At 36.6% G+C, this 27,536-nt stretch overlaps 1 protein-coding gene across 1 annotated transcript in view; it reads left to right on the top strand.

Annotated features, from left to right (window-relative positions):
- The window catches only part of DPP10 (dipeptidyl peptidase like 10), a 61,174-nt gene extending 34,111 nt beyond the window's left edge, over positions 1-27,063 (top strand). Inside the window, exons 5-16 of the mRNA XM_010714105.1 lie at positions 1,823-1,946; positions 3,958-3,996; positions 5,202-5,309; positions 8,488-8,579; positions 10,025-10,072; positions 10,748-10,869; positions 14,261-14,308; positions 16,343-16,441; positions 16,550-16,619; positions 23,348-23,542; positions 25,067-25,121; positions 26,866-27,063. Of these exons, the coding sequence (XP_010712407.1) occupies positions 1,823-1,946; positions 3,958-3,996; positions 5,202-5,309; positions 8,488-8,579; positions 10,025-10,072; positions 10,748-10,869; positions 14,261-14,308; positions 16,343-16,441; positions 16,550-16,619; positions 23,348-23,542; positions 25,067-25,121; positions 26,866-27,063 (1,198 nt within the window). The remainder of the gene's footprint in view (positions 1-1,822; positions 1,947-3,957; positions 3,997-5,201; positions 5,310-8,487; positions 8,580-10,024; positions 10,073-10,747; positions 10,870-14,260; positions 14,309-16,342; positions 16,442-16,549; positions 16,620-23,347; positions 23,543-25,066; positions 25,122-26,865) is intronic.
- The last annotated feature ends 473 nt before the right edge of the window (positions 27,064-27,536 follow it).

Here is a 27,536-nt window from a genome sequence, read left to right as displayed (position 1 = left end):
GTGAGAGCCAAGAGGGTAAGGTCATCTCTGATTAGGCCGATTGAATACTGAAACTGGATTATGTCTCTGCAATACTACCTCTCTGTGATATAGTCTAATAAAACATGTTTTTTTTCCTACAAACTTTTGACTATGCTACATGTGTTGGCCTATAACAGTGCTGCTTCCCTGTATGTGTGTTTGTGCAGTGTGCCTGTTCTGAATTACAAAGGAATATTACTTGGAGGCAGTATTTAATTTTGGAAGGATGTGTGTTGTTACACTATACTGCACTCCTGATAAACAAGTCATAATGTAGTGAAGTTTGAACTTATTTGTATGCAGAGTTGATGGGAGGGGAGAAGAAAGGAGTTTTTAAATGATCTTTTGCTTTCACCTCAGTGATTATGGAGTTTATGTCCATGATGGAAGATGGTGTTATAGTTTGATTTGTACTATTAATTACTATATCAGCTGCTTCCAAATGATTAAATCTCGTTTCCATCCCTCCCTGCAGATGTTTTCAAATGGAGCAGCTCAGGCTCTATTTTGTAGAATTTGGTTCTAGGATAATCAGACACTGGGGACTGTGGATGCTGTCTTAATGCTGAAGCACATGGAGGAGCCTGTTCTTATAGATGTATTTCGAATGTTTCCTTTTGGCTGTCTTCAGGCTCATATATACAAAGGGAAAGACACGCAGTCCTTGAGTTCTGCTCTGGGGAACGAATTACCTGAGGTCTGGTGTTGCACTTGGATTGTTTGTTGGATCCTTGCTTTGTTGGCTTTGTCACAGAGCCTTATGTTAGATCTTGTGTTGGTTTGGTGTACGTTTTTCTCCTTGATAAGGATTTGAAACGATTTTCAAACAAACAAATAAAAAATAGAGTCACAGTATGCCTGAAGTCACTATGTCCAGTTACCGTTCCAATATCTGCATGTGAAAATATTTATTTAACTAAAAGCAAAAAATAAAAGCTAAAAGCAAGTTGTGTGTGTTGGGCTGTTCAGCTGTTTTGCTATCATAGAGCACCTTATAGGCTGGTTGATTACAGGGAATTGCTGACTCCTGTGCTCAGCATCAGAGTTGGACTCAGCTTTGCTGCTGGCACTGCTCAGCATTTTGATCTAGTAAGATATCTTTTGAATGCATAATTAAATACATGTTGTCAAAACATAATGAGATCTCCCTTGGTATTAGATTAAAAAGCTAGTTATATGCAAATGATGACCCTTGTTTTCAAGTGGGGCTGAGTTTCCAAACAGGTTCTCACCACTGTTGCATGTAGCTCAGCTGGATTCTTTTCTGCAGAGGTCTCATTGTTAAATACTTGATATCTTATAGCAAGTGACATTTTAAAGTGGCATCACCTTCCCTATAAACTTACAGACCTTGTTTTCTGAGCTGGATTCTTTTACAAAAACGTGTATATTCTGGAGGTGTTTGCTATGGGAAAATACTGGCTTCTGTCAGAATTTAGTATCAGTTTTTAAGTTGACTGGCAAGTACTTATGTGTGTTCACAGACATATATCTTGTAGGCTAATGTTTTCCAGTTGGAACAGTTTATGCCTTAGCAATGGCTGAGAAGAAGGTGCTGATGGAGTACAGTTATCCCAGGGGAATGGGAACAGCAAGCTGGGATTGAGCCTTTCTGCTCAGTGCCTCCAGGAACAGATACTGGGGATATGGGATTATTTTCCCCGTCCCCATCCCATAGTGCTGATCATGCAGTACAAGTCTTCATGTACTTTTTTATTCTGTATATTTTCTGTATTTTTTTTTTGACTGTTCAATCTGAAGCAGGAGTGATCCGAACACTGTGATTTTATTGTCCGTTTAGGGAATACTACATAACCATGGTGAACTGGGTAAGCAACACGAAGGCTGTGGTGAGATGGTTAAATAGACCCCAGAATATCTCCATCCTTACAGTCTGTGAAACAACAACTGGTGCTTGCAGCAGGGTAAGTCAGATTGCTTTCTAAGTTTTCTTTTCAAGTTTTCTTCCTGCATTTTGTTTTCATATTCAGAAAAAGATTTTCAGAAATTGGTTTGCAAATGCTGTAGTTGCAAGCTGAGTGTAATTAGTCAACAGGGAGGAAATGGATGTGAGAACATTCCAAATCTGGTTAAATGATTTCATGCAATTAGCAACTTTGAGTGATGTCTTCAGAATTACTCAACTTTGTTCATTCAGTAGCATCAGTGGAAACTGCTGTTGCTGAACATCATATACTATGGATATAGCTAGTACAGTGGCAAGCTTGTCTTCCTTTAGATATTTTCATGTTGCTGATCTCTGCTCTCTCCTCCTACAGATTTTCATTTTAGATCTTTCTGGCTCTCACAGTTTACATACTCCTAAGAAAACATGTAAAATTCTGATAATTCTTATAAATTCAGCAGCAAAATTAAGTAACTTCAGAAGAAAAAAAAATACAAAAGCAATAGAGATGTTTTAGTTTTGAGAGTAAACCAAGCTGAAATACATTTTTTTTGCTTGAGTGCAGCCTCTTGACATTCTTTGACCCAGGCTTTGACTTCTTAAATTCCTGAATTTCATCTCTCCATTTTCAGTCTTGTATCTTAAATGCAACTGGCTATTTTCCCATTCTGAGTCACAGTTTCTTCCTAGAACTAATTGGAAGTATAAATATTATCTATACATGCTAATATCAGTAGCAACAAAGGCTTTTGAAGTAAAAATGGTTATGGGTGATTAGTGTAGGTTGGCTTCTGAGTCAAAAAGCTCCTATCAGTGTCTGCTACTGAAGTGCATTGTTTAGTGTGTTAGGGATCATTTCTGAGCTCGTTGCTTATGTGCAGTACTTTTGAATAGTGCAGGTTGTTTATCCTGACTTGTAACCTGAGAGTTCGTCCTCGTGCTATGTGTTAGATTATGAACACGGAAATTTGTTGTTTGGGTTTCTGCCTGGTTTCTTTATTTTTTTTAAGAAAGTTAATCACAAGTCACTGTTAGCAGTCCCTTCTGAAAGGAAAGCTTTATGTGCTCCAAGGTCAGTGGACTTACGTGAAGTAGGTATCCAGGGAGCTGTAACCCAGGACATAATTTGAAGGAGAGGGATGGAGTGAAATTCCACTCCAAAATAAATGAAGTGCAGAGGAGGACTTTGTAGGTGAGTGAGCAGTGTAGTGAGCACAGCTTGGCCAGGACTCAGTTTGTAACTCTGGGCAGTGCCTATGCTGGGATAAAGTGATGGGTGAGCAAAAGCAATTGTGTGAAAATGCAAGCTTTCCTCATGCCATTTCATTACAACTGTGAACCTTTATTTATTTATTTTAGCATGTTGCACATGTTCTGAAATTCCAGAAAGTACTGTATAGAGTTTTATAGCAGCCATAGAATTTCATTTTCAGGCCATGTATTTACGGATGCTTCTATAGCTAATAAATGTTCATTACTTCAGTGTGACTGTGACAATTTACAGCAGTTGACATATATTCTACATTTTTTCCAACACGTGCATGATAACTATTTGTGGGTTTTTGTATTTGTCTGTTTTTTAAGATGGCACAATTTGAAATATGAGTATGACCATTAAAAACCACCCTTTGCATTTATTTTTTTCTTTTTGCTTAATGCCACACTGCAACCCATTGAAACAAGGGATTGTGATTTGAAAAGGTCTCTCACTTTGAGCTTGATGCTGGCTGTTTGCCCAGTGTTGATGGAGGACCTAAAATATCCACTTGTCATATGATGCCTAGAGCTAAAAACCAAAGAGAACCACATGCATAAAGCATCTTGATAGCTAATCAAAAGGGATTGAAAAAGGCATTCTTTGGTCCCCTGTGGTGTTCTACCAAAAACTCAGAATAAAGAAACTGACTTTTGAATTAAATTATAATTTGTTTCAATGTAAGTGCCAAAGAAGAAATGTGACAACTGTAGCACGTTAGAAAAAACCCCCACAAAATGACTTGAAGCCATAAATGCTATTTCTTCTGTTACAGAAATATGAAATGCAGTCAGAACTTTGGGTTCCTAAACAGGTATGGTATAAACGCTGTTTCTGTCTGTATAAGTACTTTACTGTCATTTTTATTTAACTGCATGATGCTTTATAAGCTATTAAAATCCTTTTAAACTGGCTGTGTTTTAGGATCTTTTAGGGTTTTTAGAAGTGACTGTGTAAACATTCAAGTAGCATCTTCTTTGGTAATGGAATTGCTGTCTCTTAGCATCACATAAGACATTTGGCTCTCTAAGTGACCATGTCATTGGTGGAAAGAGACACAGCTTTTCATAGAGCAGTTCAGATGTTTGAGATACCTCTCTGGATTTTGGAGGCAGCATTTCCTTCAGTTTTTGATCTCTCTTCATCCAGCAAAGAAGGCACTTAGATGACAAACTGATTACCTACCTTACTCTTAAGTGGTTGAAGACAGATCAGATGAATCCTATTCCAAGCATTTCCTGTATACTCTGCTGATGCTTTTGTGTTTGTTTTTAATTTTCTCATAGAAAAGTTACCTCGCCAAATTAAACCCGATCAAACTCAAGTATTAGAAGTCATATGGGTTATAATTGGAAAGAATAAGAGTAATATTTTTAAAATGATTTTGTTTGCATAGCTTCTGAAAAGCCATCCAATCAATGGATGAAACACAATCTATTTCAGGCTTCATTTTGCAGTATGAAAAATGTGAAATCATTTTAAACGTCTGTGCTTCTACAGCAAGCAGTTGTCCTTGTACTTCTGTGTAAAGTTAGCCATGGAGAAATGGTGCCAACAAATTATGGTAAAACCATGATTGAGAATATCACTTGAACATGTATATTTTTATGTGCAATTTTATTAAAACTAATGAGTCTTAAGTAAGTACTTACTAAAGTTTTTCTGCATCCAGGCCATGGGAATATTTTTTCTCCTAATCAGAAGTAGGACTTATTTCTGTCATTAATTGCATGCCTGTAAAGAAACGTATCCTGGAAAATCCCACTGCATTAGGGATGAGACTACCAGACCTTTCCATAAAGAGGAACAGTTTTGCAAGGACTGTACTTATGCTTGAGGACAAGATTGCATAATGATAACTACCTGCAGGAACTATGGTGTTTTAAATCTAAGGGTATTTCTCCATTTGTTTTCATGGCAACTACACAAAGCAAACTGACTTGAAACCTAAGGTTTCTTCTCAGACTTTGTGAAGTGAAAAGGAAAGCATGAGAAGCTAACACAATCTCACACTTACAGAATGAAGAACCCGTTTTCTCCAGGGATGGCACTAAGTTCTTCATGACTGTCCCAGTGAAACAGGGAGGCCGGGGCGAATTCCACCACATAGCCATGTTTATTGTTCAGGTAAGTTTTTGGTATTCCATTGGTTGTCTAGGATTGAGAACGTTTTTTTGAAGGTAGGTCATTATCCTGTCATTTATCTGTCTCGCAAAATAAGTGACTCTTTCTCTTTCTTTACTGTTGTGCTATGGTAGCATGTAGGATATGCATATGAGAGGTATTTCCAAAGTACACTCTTTGGAATGTTTCATGCTTTCTTTGTATCTCATTAAATGCACTATAAATATGTATGTACCATTTTAAATTTTGATTCAGAATATTTAAAATTCTAGGTGTGTATACAACAAGAAAGGGAAGCAACAGCAAAAACTTAAAATGTTGTAAAAATTAGTACCCAGTTATTACCCACTGCAGCATTTTCCAGTAGCTTCCATTTCCCAGGGACATTGCTTTCCAAAGAAGAATCTGAAAGAAGATACATTTCTGCTATGGCTTTGAAGGTCATCAGTAAGAAGCTGTGATCACCTAATAAAGGAAATTATGCCCTGGAACAGAACATTCCAAGGCTTCTATTTAAATCCACAGAGCATTAATGCAGGTACTTTATCAGAGCCATATGACATAGGATGGATTATCAAGCTACCCAAACTATCAGAATAAACAGACTTGGCACCAGATGACTCTGTTATCTTCCCTTATGACAGTGTTCTGGTGTGAACATTGAGTCTGAGATGTTCACACTGTACTGCAGACAGCATAGGAACAAAAGAGCCTTCATGAAATTTTAACTTGAAGAAATGAGAAGATATTTGGTCACTGGAGTATATGTATGGAGAAAGAATCGGAGAAGAAAAAAGGAATCAGAGACTTGACAAATACCAACTTCTAAAGAATACAATAGCTCAAATGAGAACCTAGTAAAGAGATATTAATGGAATAACCACACAAAATTCACATTGGAAGAAAAAATATGTCAGTCAGTGATATTTTGGTTCCTTTCCCAATATTGTGAAGAAGTATATTCAAAATACAAGAAATAATAGTGATACTGATCTGAAAATTAACTTGCAGAATTCCCAAGGATGTTACTGATACAATCAGATTTGGTTTAAACCTATAGGTCTTGATGTTTTCATTACTATGGAAACTTGATCTGTGTTTAAAAAAAGTTTAAAAGGTTAAGCCATTCCTATTCAATAAGATAATTAAATATCTGCATACTTTTAAATACAGCTTTTAACACCTCCACAATAATTTTAATGTCAAGATTATGATTAGGAGCTTAGTATTCTGTCACTGTTGGGCAGAATTAGAGTTCTGGCTACTGTAGAGCTCCAAAAATAAAATAAAACAACTTAATTTTTGCCTGCCATTGACAAGAATAAACATGTCTAAATCATGCAACCTATGATAAATTTGTGTTTAAATATATATCTGCTCCCAGGAAGAAAAGGAAATGCGATATCTCATGTAGTAACCATTAGTCATCAATGAACAACATTCTGAGTGGTAATGGAGCTGATACAGAGCAGTGAAGGACTGGAAATGTGTTTATATGATGTGCTTTACACACTGCATTAATCTGATTGTCCATTGTTTCTAAAGCAAACACAGACGCATAAAAATCATACTAACCATTGCACTTAAAGTCTGTTGTCCCATCAGATGTTTGTCACACCTTATGAGAGCCACAGTGCCATGACAGGTGCCGTGAAGAATGTAAAGCAGCTGCCAGATGATTGTGCTTTCATCATGTTGGAGCTCAGTTCAAGTTAGAATTTGTCGTATTTCACTATACTACTCAGTATAGATAGTAGCTCATGAACAGAAATCAGCCAAAGTTAAAGCATAGGCTTCAGGAAGTTTAAATGATTTTACAGACCCAACATGAGCATACAGTGACAAAGTAAATTTTAATGACTTGCTTTAGTTTCATTTAATCGTGGGTCTATTTGTCAGTCTTCAGCAGAATAGTAACAAATGATGATTTTTCTTGGGCTGCATTTCTTTCTACTTTAGAAATGCATGTGTCAATGATATACTCCAAGCGGGTTAGCAGAAGCATCTAATTAAGTCTTCTTGCAGGGGGAGGTTACTGTTTGAAAGGTCTATCATAGATTATTTGCAGTCTGAATGCAGAGGGCTAGATATGTGTTTTATTGTATTCAAATGCTTTTGGTAATTTATGAAATATTTAAAAGAAACTAATCTCAAAATGGGATTGAATCATAGGTCATGCATCTAGAAATTTCTTACTTGGGGTTTTGCAACTTTAGAAAGTTTTTTTTCCAACCACAGAAGTATTATAGAGAAATTTTAATGGATCAAGGCGAAAACTTCCTGCAGGCTTCATAAATTATGCATTATGGTCATAACCTTGAAAAGTGACTGTGTTTATTAATGCTTGGCCAGTCTTTTTATTGCTGTTTCTTGTTAGATTCTGTGATCTCAGAATGAAAATGTCTCTTTCAGTAGTTGCAGTTCCCGTCTCTCCATAAAGGAAACAGTTGCTTGTAGAAAACCACTGATTTGTATTTGAATCAATTCTGGAGACATCACTGAGTAGTAGAACCTTTCTGAACAAGGGAGCCAGCATCTTAAACATCTGTACAGCACCTAGCACAGCATTCCAGTTTCAGTCGGTGTTTGCAAGTCTTATAGTGTTAGCAGACCATTCCTTCCTTGTGGATCTGTTCAAAAAGAGATCAATTCAAAGGGATGCATTTTTGTCTTGCCTTTACCAATTGTGTCTCTTAACTGAATATGAAAATAGGATTTTTTACATCCAGGCCAATCATTCATCTTCTCTGAACTGTGCCACTGTAAAGGAAAAAACCAAAACAACACTAAGAGAAGTAAAATATGTACAAAGATTCTTAGCTTGAAGTATAGGAATTCTATAATGTGTCATATGGACAACTGAAAGATCAGATCTGGTGGGATCTGAGATGATATTAATGACTTTGAAAACTTCATATACAGGAGAGAAAGGTTACTTAAAGTTCCAACCTGTAATAACATGAGCCTACAGTGACAAAGTAAATCTTAATGGTGTGCTTTAGATTCATTTAATCATGGGTCTATTTGTCAGTCTTCAGAAGAATAGTTTTTGTGGGTTAAAGATATTACGTTGAATGTCAAAGATTTGACGGCTGTAATTGGTAATGAGATGCACAAACAATCCTGCTAGGCAAAGAGAAATGTAACAAGATGAAAATTAATATTTTTCATCTGTCTCCAGACTAAAAGTGAGCAGATCACTGTGAGACACCTGACATCGGGAAACTGGGAAGTTATCAGAATCCTGGCATATGATGAAAATACTCAAAACATGTAAGCACTACTCTCTTTATTTTTGCAAATATCTGAGCTATTAAAGTGGAATCCACTTAACTGGAAATAATGTATCTGAAATTAAGCATCAATATTTCTTTCATTTTTGAACTTAACCATAAATTCTACACCATTGAGTGCATAAAATGCCACTGTAAGACAATTTATCTGCCAGTGTATTGCTGTGTTTTTGTGCATGGAGAAAAGGAATGTATCATGACATGAGTTAACTCATTGTGGTTTAAGAAAACACCACACAACACAGCAGTGATAACATTTTTTTGGCCTTTTCTTGGATTCCAGAAGAGCAAATCATAGTAAATATTCAGTACTTGATAAAACCCAAGATACTTTAGTTTTTCAGCTCACTTGGATACTATCTGAAGTCTGAACTTCAATAATCTGATTTTAAACTCCAAAATTCCAATCAAATCATCCAACCCCCATATTTTCACCCAGGAAATAAATCTTCCTGAAGCCTCGCTTGGCATTACAGTGGGAATAAATGCACCACGTAACTAGTGATTCCTGGGAGCAGAGAAGAACTGATGCAAAACATCTGAAGGTTCCAGTTGACTTCAGTGGATCTTAGTTAGCCTTCCTACATATCTGCACTTGGCAAAATAAATCAATACATAAATAAAAATCATGTGTCAAATACTGATTTTCTTTGAAGTAAATCATATTTCAGCAAGGACTTTTTTTGCACCTGCAACATCTCCGGAGTCAGAGAAATACCTTTTCTGGCCGATACTTTTATGGATTTAAGAGCTGTAGATGTAGAGAATGTCACGATTCTTCTCCAAGGCTCAGCAGAATAAATGAGGTCAGGATGCAGCCAGGTTGCAGAGAAGTGGCAGACTGCATATGTGCTGCCTCAGCCACCTGAGAGGAATTTCATACCCTCCAATCTTGCAAGCAGAAACTTTGAGGGATGTCATCTGGAGCACACCAAGAACTTGCGTTGTTACTATGTCAGCAGTTCTACTAATCCTTTTTCCACTCACATAACTTTGCTGTAAAAATTCCCTAAGGTCTCTAGACAGAAGGAAGAGTTGGTCAACAGCTCAAAGAGGTTTTCAGGTATCAGAACATCTATTGTATTCTACGATATAATTTCAGTATGACCTTTTTTTTGCTCTTTGGATTTATATTGGAAATTCCTGAACGGAAGGAAGAACTTGTTCTGTATTTATAATATGCAGAAAGGGATTCTAGTGGTTATAGGAGCTCCTGGACATTACAGAAATTGAGCAAAACCATTAACTATTATGCTTATCACTGTTTAACTATGAAATCATATAGCATTTGTAATAAGTATTCTGCATAACAGTTTTTAAATAAGTCTTGGGAATTTCTAATAAAAAAATAGTGCTTTACGATGTCTTGCCCCAGTCAGACAGTTTACCAAACTGAGTTTAACTTTGTTCATCTTTTGGATGCAGTTATTTCTTAAGCACTGAAGAGTCCCCAAGAGGAAGACAGCTGCATAGGTAAGGAGTACACATGTCTGTGTTAATAGCATCTTCATCCCAAGCCATGAAAATTAAGATGACATTACCTGAGCTTAACTGTTGCTGTATATTATATTATTTATATTATGTATATATTATGAACTGTAAGAAGGAAAGAATCCCAATGTTTTGAAATTAAAAAAGCCAACAGAATTTTTTGTTAAAAAAGAGAAAATATATATTTGTACACAAAATATTTTTACAGTTATCTTTACTAGCCCTTTAAGAGCATTGAAAATGCTATGCATAAAGGCAAGAATGTAATACATATATTCGTTAAAATAGTGAAAATCTTCCAAATACAGATAATGTTTGTTAGACTCCAATTTAAGTTGTGTGGCCAAAGAACGTTCTTCTTGTACAAACCACAGTGCTTAGGTCTGAAATTAATAATCGATTTCATAGTGTCCTTCAAATGTTTTACCCCAGAGCACTGCTATTGAAATCCCAGACCTGCTTTGGGCAGGTTTTGGATTCTATCCACATTACCCAGTTTAAAGAGCAGTAATGCACTCTGTTCTCTGTGAACAGTTTGCACCAGACACAAAATAAGGTAGTGAGAGTTCAGCAAAATAAATTCTGTCACTCTGGTGAGCTGATTCTTTGTTTATTTTATTTTATTCCAATGGAAAATGTTTTTGATTTTTTTCCCAGTGTGTCAACAGTGGGATCATTGAATCGACAGTGCCTCTCATGTAACTTTTTGAAAGACCAGTGCACATACTTCAGTGCAAAATTTAGCCCCATGAACAGGCATTTTTTACTGCACTGTGAAGGTAAGTCAAATGCATAGTTTGTAATTGTACTGTGTTTGCTTCTGAATTAATGTATACCCATAAGAAATTCATTAGGCTGGAGTCTAACATGTAGCACATTATTCAAAATTCTGTACTGGGCTCCTTGAAAGATACTGAGTAAAGATGTTCTGTGTAAAAGCTAATTAAGCATATGACATCAGAAAGCTGCTTCAGTCCTAGCCCTTCAGTTTTACAAAATCACACTGACTTTCAAATTCACCCTCATTTAAAATCCTTCACAACAAAAGATGGAATTTGATAATGGTGATACTGTAGTTCATAACAATGAGTGGAGTAATTTATTTAATTATATTATGTTTAGAGATTGATCTTGCACAACTATAACTAGTTAAAAAATGAAGACTTTTAACTTTTTATTGCTAGGTGCATTCCAGTAGCACTAAATGGCTACGTTGGTTCAGAGTTGGTATGTACAAACAGAAAACTAGAACTAACACTCTGGAAATAAATGAGATTGTAGAGACAGGTTCACAAAAGCATGTAATAATAAGGAATAAGATTTATATCTTGGCCTATCAACCTTGAAACTTGCAATATTTTATAGGCAATGCTCTCCTAACATTTTTGCTCAACTAACATCAGATTGAAAATAGTAGAACACAAGTCTGAAACAACTGGCCCATTCTATTTACATGCATTTTTTGTACTTCTTTTGCGACTGCAGATTGTTTTATACAAAAATAAAATCTGCCAGCTTGAGAATTGAATCTACTCAAACAAACAGTAAATATAAATTGGCTAAAATAAGTTGGGTTTTTTATTTTTTTTCATTTATTTTATTTTTGTGTGTGTGTGGAACTGCATTTATAACACATTACTGATTAGAAAAATGAATATGCCACCTCTCTGGTTTCTACATGGGTAAAGCTGCAGCAGAAGTTATGGAGATAATCCCAAGGCCCAGTATGGAGCTCCTCATTATTTAGGCAGAGTTCTTCCTTGTGCTTGACATTGTCTCTAGGGGGGAAGTCTCATATTCCTTGCAAGAAAGAGCACTGGTAAACTGGAAGAGATATTTGCTTTGAATCAGGTAGTGTGCTATGGCCTAAAAACATGACTTCTTGTTATTTTGTTAGCCTGTATTTTTTTTTGCTTTGGTATAAAACTGTGGATGCCAATAGGAACTTGCACATACAATTGCTCGTAAGCTTTTGATTTTCAGTGAATTTGGAGATTCCAGTTCTCTGTTTGAGTTTATAAGACTGCTGATCACCCTCTCAGTATTAAACTTTCACTTCAACGAGTAGACTGCTCTACACTGAAGGTGACAGTCTGGTAGCAGCACGGCCCCAAAGTATTGTCACAGCTCTGGAAAATGCCTATGATGGCATGGATCTCTGACAGTATCCTTAAGTTGACAGCAACATTACCGCAGAGTTGCTTGCAAGCGTCCAAGTAAACTAGTTTCAAAAGACAGGTAATGCCATATCTGTGTGCATCCACACCCATTTTCCAATAACGAAAACCTAACTGAGTTGCTACAAAGTCAGATGTCACCCAGTGACTTGAAAATCTATGGCGATCTCTGATCTGGTTTGATCTATGAAAGTTTCTTCCACCTTCTGTTTACCTAATAAGCACCTTTATAAGCTCATTTTTTCTTTTTAATTACTCTCAGCCAGACCTGTCTCAGTGATACCAGTTGTATCCATCTCCAGAAGGTCTCCAGAGACCTCCCTGAGTGATGTGTTCATTTTTAATCTGGTAGGAGGATCAGCTCCACAGCTCTCAGTCTTGGCAAGCATCACTTATACCTTTTCTTCTACACTGCTTGTGAAATTTTCCTTTAGCACTTCATAAACACTAGCAGATGTTACTCTCTCCACTCAGATAAGTTAGGGAGTAATTAGAATTAGAGATTAATTGTTTTTTCCCCCTTTTTATACAGCAGGGAGTAAGATGTGCTTAGCGTTAGTTAGAGGAGACCGGTGGCAAAACCAGGAATGTGCTTAGTTCAGATGAGCTGTGATACGATGCCTGTAGCACAAGTCTTTCTCTTTTCCAACTGGTTGTTAATCTACTTTAATGTCCTTTTTTCTAAATCTGATGTTACCCTTATTTTTTAGAACAGGAAATAGAGATAGCCATGAAAATGCCAGTGATTTCCCCTCCAAAATAGCAGGTTCTGAACAACTGTCTTCCTCAAATCAGAATGCAGAACAGAACAAAACTAAACGAAACTAAAAAAAAAACTAAAAAAAAAGAAAGAAAAAAATACAAAAGGAGAGGGAGCTTGAAAAGAAAAAAAAAGATTAAAAAAAAGCTCAAAAAACAAAGAAGGGGCAACTGAAGAAATTCTCCTCTTGAAGAGCTAAGGAAGAAAGCTTTGATTTGCCAGCTGTATACCTGCAAGATTTTTGTCAGTGTTCTTCCTGAATGAAGATAATTAAATTAGTAAAAATCTTCAGTGGAAGCTTTCTGAGGCTGTGAGTGGCATCATATCATTTATTACAGGTACTTAAGTTTCCCTAAGATTGTGCCACAATTGAGAGAAACAACTTCCTGAGGATGACTCAAAACGTGTGAATTAATCTCAGTCTCTGAATTGCTCCTAAAGTAAATACTTTTTTTCTCCAATGAATACATAGGGAGTCTCAGCTCCTAGCTTCAAAGAGTCCATATTTTCATTTGCTGCAGGGTCCACAGGGACTTCAGCTTTTCTGCATCATCCTTCCTAGCCCAACAGTGACTACCTGTGTGCAATTTGAGCTCTTGTCTTACTGAGATAAATCTAAGTTTTGTGTGCACAAATTCTGTTTTTGGGATGAGTGTCAAGTGGGACAATTCATTTACTGTGAAGTAAGATTAGATTTCATTACACTGAGATATGCCATGTTATTGGTGCTATTACAGAGCTCGAATGCCCAAGGAGTTTCTTGAGCAGAGAATTAAATGAAATAAGTGATAATTTTTCAACACCTCTGTAGCTTTTCCATAGAGAATAGAAGTGGATATTATCATTAATGCATTTTCTTTTCGACCTAATGTTACAGCAGCTGAATGTCAAACAGAGTGTCTTTAAGTTTCTCTTAAGTTTAACTTTTGTACTCTTGTTGTTAAAACGTGGAGATGAAAATATGAAAAATTCCTTTTAGATGAGGGAGCTAAACTGCTTGCTTATGAGGTGGAATGAAGTTTCAGTTTGACACTGTTGGTCTTGTAATCTTCCCCATGTCTTTCCCAATAGACAGTGGTGGAATTACTGCTGCATTTGAAGTAAAGCATGTGTGTGGGGATTACATCATCTGGCCTTACAAGGTTGCTGTTGTTTTCATTCTGTGTTATTTACTGAAATACTGAGTAGTAGGCGCCCTACACTCCCTCTGTTTTTCTTCTGTCTTCAAAACAGGGCCGGGTGTTCCAGTTGTTAGCGTGCACAGTACCAGTGACACTGGAAGTGAGTATTCCTCATGGAATAGGTGTATTTTATTACTGTCTTTGACTGATGTGGAGACTGTGGGAGAGGGGGAATAAATGAAAACTAACATATGTGCCATTCATAGAAAGTTCTACTAATTGCCTGTTAGTGATATCCACGTCTGTAAATGATACAGAGAAAGGGTAATCAAATGACTAAAACTTTTCCAGGCTTTTTGGATATGTTTTATGCTAAGTGCGTATCTGTCATCTTCTGTTTACACCTATGTTAATTAGATGGCAAATTGCTCTTCATCCCTTTCACTTTCTATGTAAATTATACTGCCATTTCAATAGACCTCCTGTATTTTCCCAGATGTTTTCTAAAGGTTATAATCCAGTTATGTTGAAGTAAAGTGCAGACCTTGGAGCATGGATCATAAAATCTGACCTACATGCAGTGAACTTAGACCCGTTTTCACATTTCTCAGATCGGAGCAACTCTAGTTACGTTTTCAGTGTTGTTAGCAAGTCCAAAAATAAGGCCTTTATAGGAAGGTATTCGATGTCTCTGAATTCTGAAGTTTTACTCTTTATGTATGTTGACAGCAGATCTATAGCCAGGTATTTTCTGGTTGTTTGAGGTGCACTGTAATATAAAACTGTCCTTCAGCTTTAGAATTGGCCTCATGAGATCTTTCTCTAGTGCAATACAGGTAACCACACTAAGTCCCTACTTCCAATTCCACTGTGGTTTCACATAGCATGGAGATGTGGATCAAAGGAAGAGGAAGATCTTTGCATTTGAAACCACTAGACCAATCATTACTGTCCTGATTTCATTCAGCAGATCATCTCCAGAATTTTTCCCAAAATCCAAAAATTTTGAATTCTGCTTGTCTGCATTCCTTTTGACCTAAGCCAGCTGCTGTTAACTGCAACAGAAGACCAGATCATGAATTTTGAATTAGCATACTGATCAATAATATCATGCTATCAAGTGTTCATCTGTACTTTGTCTTCCTTTTTTCTTAATGTCACTGTTGATAGTATTTGTTAATTTCAATGCCTTATCACACTAAAGTGGAGGAGTTTCATCCAATTCATTAAGAGGTAGATACTGCTGAAGTAGAATCTGTTGACTTCTGTAGAGCTTCTGGGTTCACTGAAGGTACACTTTGACTGTATCTAAAGTACTATTGATAGTGAATCACTGTAAGTGATTTATGTAGAGCATCTTAAAGCAAAATAAAGCAAGTCAGAATAGAAGCAAGTTGTTCAGCAAGAAACCAAATAATAAGACAAATAACTAATCTATAGTATTTCAGTGCAAGATTAGATTATCCTCTTCAATTAATAAAACAATAATTATGGATTACTTCAATTATTTCATCCTGAGAGTATAATTACACCATTTTGGTTGACTGCCCAGAAAAGACATGCTCCTTAAGTCCGAAAAAGGATTGAAGTGGAGGGTTTATTATTTAATTTTAAAAAATTACATTTTGGAATCAGGATTGTTAATTTGAATTAAAAAAAAGAGGAAAAAAAAAGGAACTAATTAATCTTCCATATGCAAAATGATTGCTTCAAATCTATTTGCAGCTTTAAACAAAACAGAAGTCTTGTTCTTAGTTGAAATCCAGAAGACAGATAAGGACGTGCAGTGGTCAAGTAGAGCTGTAATGGCGAAATATTGATGTGTAATATGTAGCCTCAAAAAACAGGATATAGGATATTGCCCAGCAGACTGCTTTTTCTCTTCTAATAACTACTGTTGATATTTGTTAAGGATTGTGGCATTCATGTAGTTTATCAGCAATTTCACTATTAGTGTTCAACAGAACAAAGCCTGCTGGAGTCAGAAAAGCAAATAGATGTATATGTTTTGAATGAAGCTAGTTGCTCTCAAATTGCAAAGCAGTTCCATTATAAAAAAGTAGTTAAAGAAAGAGATCACTGAGAGGAGTTATCGGTGCACATTTGTCTTTAATTTCTTTTTGAATCCCAATTTCTATATGATATGATGATTCTCTGTACCTTTCAGTTTGACTGTTCTTGCTGTTTTCTACAGAGTTTTATATTTTGGAAAATAATGCTGTGTTGAAAGAAGCTGTTTTTAAGAAAAAGAATTCCAGGACTGAAATTAAAATGCTTCACATTGAGGATTACGGTAAATTTGGCAAAATTTTATTTTAGCAGACCAAAACTTTTCTTGGAATGTTACTGTTTTTCATCTATGTAACTGCCAGTCTTTAATGTTTTGCTCTTTTCTCAAAAGAACTCCCTTTACAGTTGTCACTTCCAAAAGATTTCACGGATCGGAACCAGTATGCCCTTCTGTTAATGATGTAAGTATCAGTATTGAATCACAGTAAATAATTAAAAAATGTATTTCCTAGAAAACCTTTCATTCTCTAGTTAGAAAGTGGAATTTGTGTGTGTGTGTGAAATTACCCCATGGATTTCAATTGACAAATGAAAATATTTGTTCTAGGGAAGATTTTGTTATAGGCACTGTCTGGAAGAGATGCCTAAAGTTTTTGTGACCTTGTCAAACCTAGTTGTGGTTGATTTTATTTTGATGAGGTGAAGCACCAACCATTCTGAAGTGTAGCTACAACTAATTCTTCAGTCTTTCCTGGACCCGTACTGATGGCTACTCACAGAGGATCACATGAAGAGTGTCTTTTTTTTTTTTTTTTTTTCTCCCCTTGATAGAAATGGTTAGAGCTTCTGAGAGGGTCTGAGTTAAGATGCATACAGCAAAATTGTTTTTAGGAGCACTGGACAGAAGAGAAAATGATTTTTGAACATTGCTAGCTGAAAGCATTTTACATGTAATTCAAAGACTGTTGCTATTTGTAGAAAACATCTATGGGAGGCAGGAGGTACACTCCAACAGTGTATGCTGTTTGTTTGAAAAGAAATAATGTGTGTTCCTTGCACAGACACTCTTTAACTTAGTTACACAGAGAGTGAGTACCAGAGGAATGGAGCCCAGTCACGAGCATGGTGACAGGCTGCCTGGGCTCAGCTACCTGAGCTCAACGTGTTGGATGCCATGGGTGTAAGGGGCTTTCCTGTGTTTATAGTTTTATTTCTGGTCCTTTCTGGCCCTGAATTTGTCTGTTCTTCTGCAGTAAAGCTGTGATTCCTAATGACCAAACAACTGGGGAGTTTGCCCTGATGCTAGAGTGCTGCTCTATTGACTTCTGAATCTCATAGAGGGTTTCACAGTTATGCTTAATATCTCCAAGAATAAGCCTTCTTCCTGAAGGCCCCTTGGGTATACGTTCTTCCTGAAGGCCCCTTGGGTAGACGTTCCAGTCCCAGATACAATGAATTAATATGAATTTTACTATCCCCACATATGTATTTTCATAACTTTGGTAGTGCAGTAATACAACTTCTGCTGAGCTGTATCACCTGGAGCAGACATCCTCTTAATGACAACACAGATCTCTGTTGCTGTGTGTGAGGTCAACTTCACAAGATTGAGCTGCTGAGTGATGCTGAATTGCTCTGTTCGGCTCAATTCTTAGATGATAGGATAGAGAGGCATGAAACTACCTGTTTCTAGGCCCTGTTTGTTCAAATCTTAGTTTTTCCAGTGGTATTTATGTGCATTTGTAGAGGCTCTCTTCCTTAAGTGGTTCTTGAACACCTTTTTATTTTCCTGTAGAGAAAGAGGATTCATGGATTATTTTATCTTTGCAATATTTGTTAGTGTGATCTTGGAGCATGATGGTATTTTAAGGGTGCTGAAGTCAAAACTGGTGTGAATTGACACCAGCAGCATTACAGGGAGCTGCAAAAGCTTGAGCTTGTTCTTTTTTCTTAGGGTACAGAGGCACTAAGGTGTTAGCACTGTAACACTTCTCTTTTCATGTGTCCTAGTAAGTAGATAATCTGCTATACACAGATGTGGTTTAACACGAAGCTGTATATTCAGATAAAACCTTGAGAAGAAACGAAAGATCAGAAACCTTAAATAGACTATGGAAAAAATATGATAGGAAAAAGGGAAATCAAAGGAAATACTGTTATGAAATGTTTTTACATATATACAATTTAAATAACCAACAACAGTATTGAGGCAGAGTCTAAATTTAGGGTCGCTCTTGTTATCAGTGCCTACTGAGTGAATAATGTAGCCAGTTCATAATGTATTAATATATTTTGTAATTGATTTGTTTTTTATAGTGTGCACATGGGATAAAAAAATACTTTAGTTGTGAATACAAGCTGTTGTATTTATATTGTAATGGAGAGATACAGCCTTATAGTCAAATCCTTGCCTTTATAATACTGAATCCTCTACGGGAGATGAGGAAAAGAGGAAGTGAGTTTTAACAAGAAATTCACCAAATACATATCTACAGTCCATATTAAATCCCTGTTTATGCTTATGGAGTTTCCTGGTGCTTTGTTTCCTAAACTGGAAGGCAAATATGGCACATAAGATGTAACAGAGTGCGATGATTGCTTCAGAGTCTCTTACCTCCCCTGAGCCATGCATTCTGCCAGGATCTGCTTTGCTTATGTGGTCTTATTTTTGTCAGTTAGCATTTCTGTTCTTCTGTCTGGTTTTGTGATGCATAGGCTGTAAAGTGATAGGTAATGACGTTCTCTTTTCTTCCGTTTGTTCTCCTAAACTAATATATTTCACAATTTCCTTCTGATATAATACATACATTCTAGCTAATTAGAGACATGTACACTAATTGCCTGAAAGTGTGATTATCATATCTTTTCTATATAATGAAGATCAAAGTTTAAATTCCATAATGACTTGCTCATTATGGTTCCTATTACTCACTAAAAAAGTTGGAAGATGCACTCCTTAGTAACAAACAGGAAATGATTAAGTAGTCTCTGGCATTTAATCTGAGTAATAAAATGGGATGTGATAATCATCCTTTATTTTTTCTTGAATATAATTAACCTCATTCCTTCAAAATCTTTAGATAATGCATCTTAAATGTCAACATTTACTATTTAACATCATTTAAAATATTCCAATATTCAAGTGAATATTGTAAAACTGAATGATGAAGAGATTGTTCTGATTTTCAAGGAAAGAAACAAGGTTTTCCCCAAAGTAATAGTGAATTGTCTCTAAGATGTTTATTTGTTTGTTTACTTGTTTTCATATATGTTGGTAATTATCAGGAATCACTTCACCTGTTGCCAAAATGATGAAAGCTTTAAGCTTTGCACAAGCAATCAAATCTATTTATGCCTTTAGTCAGTACAGTCTTGGGACTGATATCAGGACAGTAAAGTAGAAGTGAAGGGTTTTTTTTACAGCTTCAGGAATAGCTCATTAAAAGGCTAGCAGAAGTGCAGAGGCATAATTCAAGTATTTGGAAATAGTCTAAGATCTGAGGTCTGATAACGCTCTGTATAATGATAATCGTCTTGCATACCTTTCATTTGTTATAAAGAATATTACTCGTTTCAACTGTCAGTTGTTTTAAATGAAGGGTAAGTGCTTAGCTGCAAGGTGAAAAGGAAAAATACATGGTGTATTTCAATACTTGGACTGCAGTACATATGCAAAGGATGAAAGGATGTTTTTTCATTTGGTCAGTCCCAGTTTCCCCTGAGAAACAAAAGCTTAGTTTTGTTGGAGTCCCAAAGTCATGTGATTGACTCACTAATTGCTTTGCAATCCATCCATCCAGTGCCTGCATTCATTCAGTCTTTGCCATGCTTGGCAGTATTTTACGTCTTGATTGTGCTTCTGTTACTACAAAGTCTTTGATTTTCTTCTCCACTCTCTGAGCTTCATAACCTGTTTCATGGCCTAGGGAGAAAATTCATTTAGCTTTAGGCTAAAAGAAGGCCAGGCTTGAGCTTTACCCCAGCTGTTTCCTTTGCAGTGTGGTCCTGATTTTGTGGGACTTAATGGATCTTCTCACTCCCCTTCTCTTCCATCTAGTTTCCGGAAAGGGCTTGAGGAATAATTCTGATAAGATCTCTCCTCCTACAGCTATCCCTGTCTTTTAGTCTCTTCACTTCCCTCCCAGCAGTATGCATTTTATGATGCGAATAAAATCCACATTTAGTCTTTCTTAGAGAAAGGCAACAGGAGATTCAACACTTCACCTCCTTTTCCAGTAGCACAAGACATGGTTTCACTATAAGAAGACTTTTGTCATTGATATTTGATGGATAGATTTTATCTTTAGAGATGTAGTCTCTCTAGTGTTTGTTATCAGGGTAGCTTTTCCATGTGTAACATCGAATCCGTTGTTTGGAAGAAATTGGAGGAAAGAGATGTGCAGGAAATTAAGCAGTAATGATAACGGTGATTTTCCACTTTCCTTTGGAAATTGTTTTGCCTTCTGCTTGGTGAAATGTATAACTTCTAAAGTTGTTATTAAGATATTGCCACTTGGCTTTTAAATGGTGCATATCCTGGAAGAAACTTTTCTGCAGTGATGATACTAGAGTGGAAGGAGTAGAGCTCAGAGTACAGCAGCAACAGCCTGATAGCACAGTACCGTTCCCTGTAGGATGTAAATTCTGTCATGGACAGAGACTTCAACTAAAGCTTTTGGTTGCAGAATCTGAAAGAGCAGATTCTTCTCTTCAGCAGTATGTGAACTTAGATGAGCTGCCCCTCTTTCCAGACAGATATGTAACTGCCTTTCAAAAAGGAATTAAAATTAGCCCCTAAGGTCAATGACTTTGGCATGTTCTTGATGGCTTCTGTCTATTTGAATGGTACCTTAGGGGTGAGCTTTAGCAATCTGCCCAAGTTGTCAGCAGTAGTGATGACACACAGTGGACTCATAATCCATGACTGTAGTTGAGTTGCTCTTGAAGACACAAACAAGGCAGCTCTGAACTTTGCAAATTAAGATTAAAAAAAAAAAAAGGAAACAAGAAAAGAAGGGGAAAAAAAAGAGTAGGTGCAAATGCTATCACATAACAGGAGAATAAACTGAATCAGGACCAATGAATAGGGTTACAGTGAGTAGAAGTTAATTGTAATTAGGTTGTAAGTAGTGATGAATGTAAGACAAAAACCGACCTTTGAGAAAGCTGGAATCCCAGGACAAACTGCAAATCAGGGTGTGCATCTATTACTGCTCTGCAGTAACAAGACTGCTTTGTTACAGACCCCTCAGGGTGATGTTTAAACTTACATAAAGGATTAATGCCTCATAGAAGCCTCATTTAAGGATAAAAGTGGGGTCTAAGTGATACATATAGAGATACAGCATAAGTGCTTCATCTCTGTGGAGAAGAGTCACACCTCAGGTAATCAGCATCATTTTACAGTAGCAGCTGAGGAGTAAAGAAACCTTCTGATGCTAATGGGAATTTTGACATGTACTTCAGTGTAAATGGCTTTAAATGCCTGCTACAGACTACTTATGTGGTTAGTCTTGAAATAAATTAGCCACTGGAAAACTGTTTCCAAAAGCAGTATGTCCAACAACCCAATCAAGGAGTGCTAGAGATGCTTAAAGTCAGCTGATCTTAAGCTGTTGCTTTTGGAAACAGTGGTGGAAACTCTGTGAAACTGTTGTCAAATGTAGACAGCTTCTGAAAACCTTCCTCTGTACTATTACCATAAATTGAAAGAATTGTTCTGCTCTCGCCCTTGTTCCAAGTGGTAATGATAATACACTTCTGAAGCTTGTGTTTTCTGCCGAGCTCATTTGACAGTCAGTGTTTCCAAGTTCATTGCTCTGCGTTGTTCACAGCTGTTGCAGTTGCGTGTAACTGAAGTGGTTAAGAAAACAAAAAACATCCTGTCTTTACTTTTATAAACCCATGTGTAAAAGTGATGCACAAGATAATTATGAATCAAGTGTAAAATATTTTTATTAACTCTGCAGCTAAGTAATCCATATTTCAGTGCATGTTACAGAAGTTACACCTACACGGTAAATCCTACTGAATTTGGGAACATATGTATTCATCATACACTTGCTAATTAGTAAGACAATTACCTTGAAGGTGATCTATGCTATCCACAACAACAAAAGATAATGAATGAGCATCCTGTTGTAAATACAAGACAGTCGTTATTATACGAGACTTTTTTTTTCCTCTCCTCAGGTTTATATGACTCCCTTAAGCTAAGACTTCTTTGGCAAAATAATAATTTCTGTCTTCATATGTCTTTCACCTTAGATAGGATATTCCCGCAGACACTGTCCAAACTAATTTCCATACGGCCAACACAGAAGTTGTTATGTTTTAATTTGCATCCAACTGGCGGATGCATAGTAGCACTTTGCATTTTGTACAGCTTCATAGTTGCCTGCTCTGTTGTTCTGCGTTTTTCTTGGGGGAAAAATAATGACAAGCTTCCCTTTAAAAACTGTCATTTTATTTACCTTGGAGGGGAAATAGTGTATTTGACTTCAATGTAAAATGCTTATTATTCCTGTAGAAAAAGCATTCTCCCATTCTTTTCGACCATTTCTGCTCTAAAATACTTTTCTTTTGGCCATAAAATAGACTTATCATTCCTGCTTGCATCCATTCCTTGCTGTGAATTTGAGTGGTGAAAATATAATTTTCTCCAGTGTGTTCTTTAGTCTTCCTTATATTCAATTTCAAAACATTCATTTGAGGACACAATAATGGAATTACTTTTTTTAATATGGCAACCATCTTAATAGTATTATATATCCTACAAAGTCATAATCAAGGTACTGAATGAATTTTCCTTTTTCTGTGTTTAATGCAACTTAATTGTATGTGAGCCTTCTCAGAACTGAACTAGCCATTAGAGATTATGGGTTTTTTTTGTTCAGTTTAACCTATAAGCAGCACTCATTGATTTAATTTTCTGGTTCTTTTTATAAAATACATTCAGCTATTGGCATCACTACAGCATAATTGTTATAAAGTTCAAGTCATTTTGCTTACTGATACTGGGATAGCAGTACTGTCTAATGGAATGGTATCAGTGGAAGGGACAGTAATTCAACAGGATTACATAACCAAATGAACTCTGCCATCTAGGTTAAATAAAATATCGAAGAGCAGCAAAGCACATCACATTATCAATAGTCTTCATTTGTGTCTGGTGTGTTGGTATTTGCAGTGATGAAGCTCCAGGCAGCCAGTTGGTTACAGATAAATTTCACATTGACTGGGACTCAGTGCTTGTCAACTCTGATAATGTCATCATAGCTCGATTTGATGGCAGAGGGAGTGGATTTCAAGGCCTCAAGATCCTACAGGAGGTCCACCGATGCTTAGGATCAGTGGAAGTGAAGGACCAAATAGCAGCTGTAGAGTACGTATGTGCAAACTTCTCTTCTCTTCTACACGCTTCCTCCTTGATAAACATTTTTAATTGAAACTGCCTAGAATGTTTTGTTTGTATAATAAATACCATTAGTGTTTATTTTTAATGCAATTACAGATTTTGAAATAATAGCCTTTCAATTACGAAAACCAAGTTAAAGATCAGGGATGCTTGCTTTATGTGTTTGTGCTTCTTCATTTGTAAAGCTCTCCATCTGAGAGAAGATGGCCTCTGAGCTAATTTCTATTTGTCATAATTTCAGTTTTCCTTAGGAAGATTTCTCACAGTAAAAATGGTAATGTTTAACTACTTTTGTGTTGTAATATTTTATAACATTTTAAATCTATATGATAGGATGCTGCTCTCATTCCCACCACAACATTCTCAAGTTATTGTACAGTACAACTGGAGTTATGGTGTAAATGAGATCAAAACTTGGGCAGGTGTCTACTTATTTCTCATTTGAATTTTCATTCTTTGACTGATGTAAATCCATCCAGCTGCAGAAGAGAGTCATCTGTCTCTATAGATGAATCACACACAGCTTTGGCAGCCATCTTTACTCAGGGTGCCAAAGTCCAGTAGGTCTAGATGGACATTTTCTGGGGATCCTCAAAGGATGATAAGGGCAGGCTTAAAACCAGCTATTTCTTTTCTTTGAAAAGTATAGATCTTTCAAACAATAAGTGAGTAAGTATGGTGTGACAGACCTGGGCAGTGGGGGTCTTCACATTTGTATCGGTCAAGAATGGGTTGTGCTGAGCAGAGCAATTCATCCTGCAAGTGTCCTAGTGATCTCTGCAAGAAGGGCTGCTGGGAGCAGGCCACAGAAGATCTCATGTGCTGTGACATCTGAGCTCTGTTTAAATACTCTGTTTTAGACTAAATTACTCTTTTTGGATGCATTACATGGGAAAATTGGAGGGTGCCCTTAACCAGTACTGCAGTTTGTTTTTGTCTCTTCAAAAGTAGGTGGATTTGGGCCTCAGGTTACACTCTCACCATTGCTGATTAATTGCTTTGATGAGATAATTAATTATTTGATTCATTATCTAGACGTAGGAAGTTGCATTCATTTTACTTTTTTTTAGCTGTCTGGATGCAGACTTGGCAGCTAATCAAAGAAAGTCATTTAAAGTCTAGTCAGTGGCATTTCTAGAGGGTGATTCTCCTGGGCTGAGGGAAGTGCCTGACTGATGCAAGTGGGAGGAAAGGCTCATTGAGAGTGCTCTCTCTGTGCTTTTGACCAAGGAACAGATATAAAAAGGCAATTTAGACAAGTGCTCAAATCCAGGTATCTAAAGTTAGGTGAGGTGAGTCCAATGCCATGTGTTTGCCATACAGAGAAGGAATTTGAAATAAAATCACATTTCTCAGTGTAGTATCAATTTTATTGCTGTGATTTGTTCTTCTGCCTTACTCACAAATATGACAATTCCTCATAGTACAAGTAATTTTCTTTATATAGTAGATTCACCGAAGTAAAAAGGACTGTATTTTTTTTCCTTGCAGATCATTGTTGAAACAGCCCTTCATTGATCCTAAGAGACTGAGTATATTTGGAAAGGTAATGTGCAAAAAACAGTGGGATGTCTTGTCATGATTCTTTAAGAGAATATTATCAGTTCATAAAAAAATATACTTAACACTTTTCCTAAGACAATTTCATTTGTTAAAAGAAGTCCGTGTGTGTGTATGTAAGGGATAGACTGCTATAATTTACTTTATATTCTGTGTGTTTTTTTTTCTTCTCAGAATAGGTATTTGAGGTTAATCAGGTTGGTTTTATGTTACTGCTGTCTTTGCTTTCCAGAATCTGCAGGAGAGAGTGTTGCTTTCTGCTTTCATTAGAAATTTTTAATATGTGCTTAGTGTTTTAAAAGCTTGGGTCTTGCACATTTGGGCTGCAGTTAATTGACTGTTTCTTTCTAATACAACTTTTATATCTAGATATTCTTCTGGCTGCCTCTATTTTCAATAGAAGATTCAACAGTTTTCCTAACAGTGACATGACAGTTACCACAGAGCACACATATAAACATAGTTCTGCTTATCTGCCAAAGGCTAAACTGAAATTCTTTTCCTCTTCAAAATAGTATTGGTGATTGCATACCTGCATTTGTTTTCTGAAAAAAGGAGAAATTAGAAGTGTAAACGTCTGCAGAAGAAGAGCAAGAGCTGGGGATTTCACAAGCATCAGCACTGCTTTGAATTCAGAGAAATTTACCCTTTCTGAGCTAGTTAACCTCTCAGAGTTATATTCTACTGACAAAAATTCAAATCGATAAGTCAGTTTTAGAATTAGGATATGTATGGATAAATATAGATATACTTAACAGCTTGGTTAAGGGTTAATTGTATTTTACCTTTACTCTGCTTATTTTAGAGTCAATTACACATCTTTAAAATTCATTTCCTTTCAGCCGTATACCACAATGTGATAGGATTTGTTTTTTAATTTTGTTCTGTGCATTAAATTGAGCTTATCGGTGGAAAAAAAATATGCTTTGCAAGAAAATAAGATGATTTTAGAATCGCTTAGTGCTACTTTCATGATGCTGGGCTCATGCACACAGTCACGGAGCTCTGTAAGAAGTTCTAGAACTACACAGAAGTAAAACTGTCACAGTCAGCATGCTTCCATGTTGTTTGCTTCTTTTGTGTGTTGGAACTTCACAGCCAACTAGCTTCTTGAAAATAGGGCAGCTATGTAACCACAGAAATCCAGCCCATGAATGAGGGACCATATATTCTTATATTAGGACAGAGAACTATTTTCTTTACCATCATGCTGAAGCAATTCTGAAAACGTGGTTTCACAATGTAAAGCTTTTGTCCTGGAAAGCCTGGCTGGAAGTGAGGGCACAAGCACAAAGGAAAGAAATTCCTGGGAGAATTAAGCCAAGCTCTTGATAAATGTATGTTATAAATAATAAATAATGTGGCAATAGCTGTCCTAAGATAAAAACTGTGTTGTGAAGCTACTGGAAAAGATACAAACAGAATATTAGACAACAGAGAAAGTAGACAGCACTGAGGCAGGGAAAAGTTGCTGTTCTCTTAAACTCTTTGAATTATGAAAAGCACTGCCCACTTAAAAAAATTTTTCTTGACTTAAATCTACTCCTGCATATGGACAGTGATGGGATGCTGTTGGCCTTCTGGTCTGAAATTCCTGTGGGAGAGAAGATAGTCCAGATAGTCAGGTTCACCAAAGCCTTACCTTCTTTGTTTGGTTTGTTTGCCTGTTTTTGTTGTTCCCCTCCCCCAGTAATTCTCAGATCTCTTACTAACTGTATGTTCATTTTTAGGGGTACGGTGGCTACATTGCATCAATGATTCTGAAATCTACTGAGCGGCTTTTCAAGTGTGGAGCTGTGGTGGCACCAATTACAGACATGAAGCTATATGGTGAGTATTCCCCACCCTTCAACTTTCGGATATCTTTTATTCATCATAACAACTGGGAGATAATGCAGCAATATCAGCTGAGTCTCACCTCACTTTAAGCGAAAGGACAGCTCACGTGGGGACGGATTACCAAAACAACAACAGGTGCATTATTGGTAACACCACAGATTTTTGTCAAGGGGGTTCTGTTTTCCATTTCCACTGAAATTCAGTCACGTTCCCCGTTTCCTTAGAACTCATATATCTGCCTGAATTACAATTATTAATGCAAAATGGAGCTTTTAAAGTTAGTGGTAGAATTCCTTAGGATATCAACCATGTCGTCATTCAGTCACAGGGTACTGGGTTCTGTCTGTGAAGCATCTGGCACAGGTGATGGAATGTGGGCTGTGATGTGCAGGAAATCAGACCACATTGGGTTTTTATGGATTCGGGTTTTTAAGTGAGCACCTTGTGTTCTACTTAATGCCATAAATATCTTCTCCTCGCTGTAAGTCAGAACTGAGGAATTTTAAAATGGAACAAATTTTGATGAATTCATAAGAGTTTATTGTTGTTTGTTGTTTTCTTT

The sequence above is a fragment of the Meleagris gallopavo genome, chromosome 7, assembly GCF_000146605.3.
Source record: "Meleagris gallopavo isolate NT-WF06-2002-E0010 breed Aviagen turkey brand Nicholas breeding stock chromosome 7, Turkey_5.1, whole genome shotgun sequence".
NCBI lineage: Eukaryota > Metazoa > Chordata > Aves > Galliformes > Phasianidae > Meleagris > Meleagris gallopavo.
Note: the sequence above shows the minus strand (reverse complement) of the source record. Positions and strands in the feature narration are given on the sequence as shown.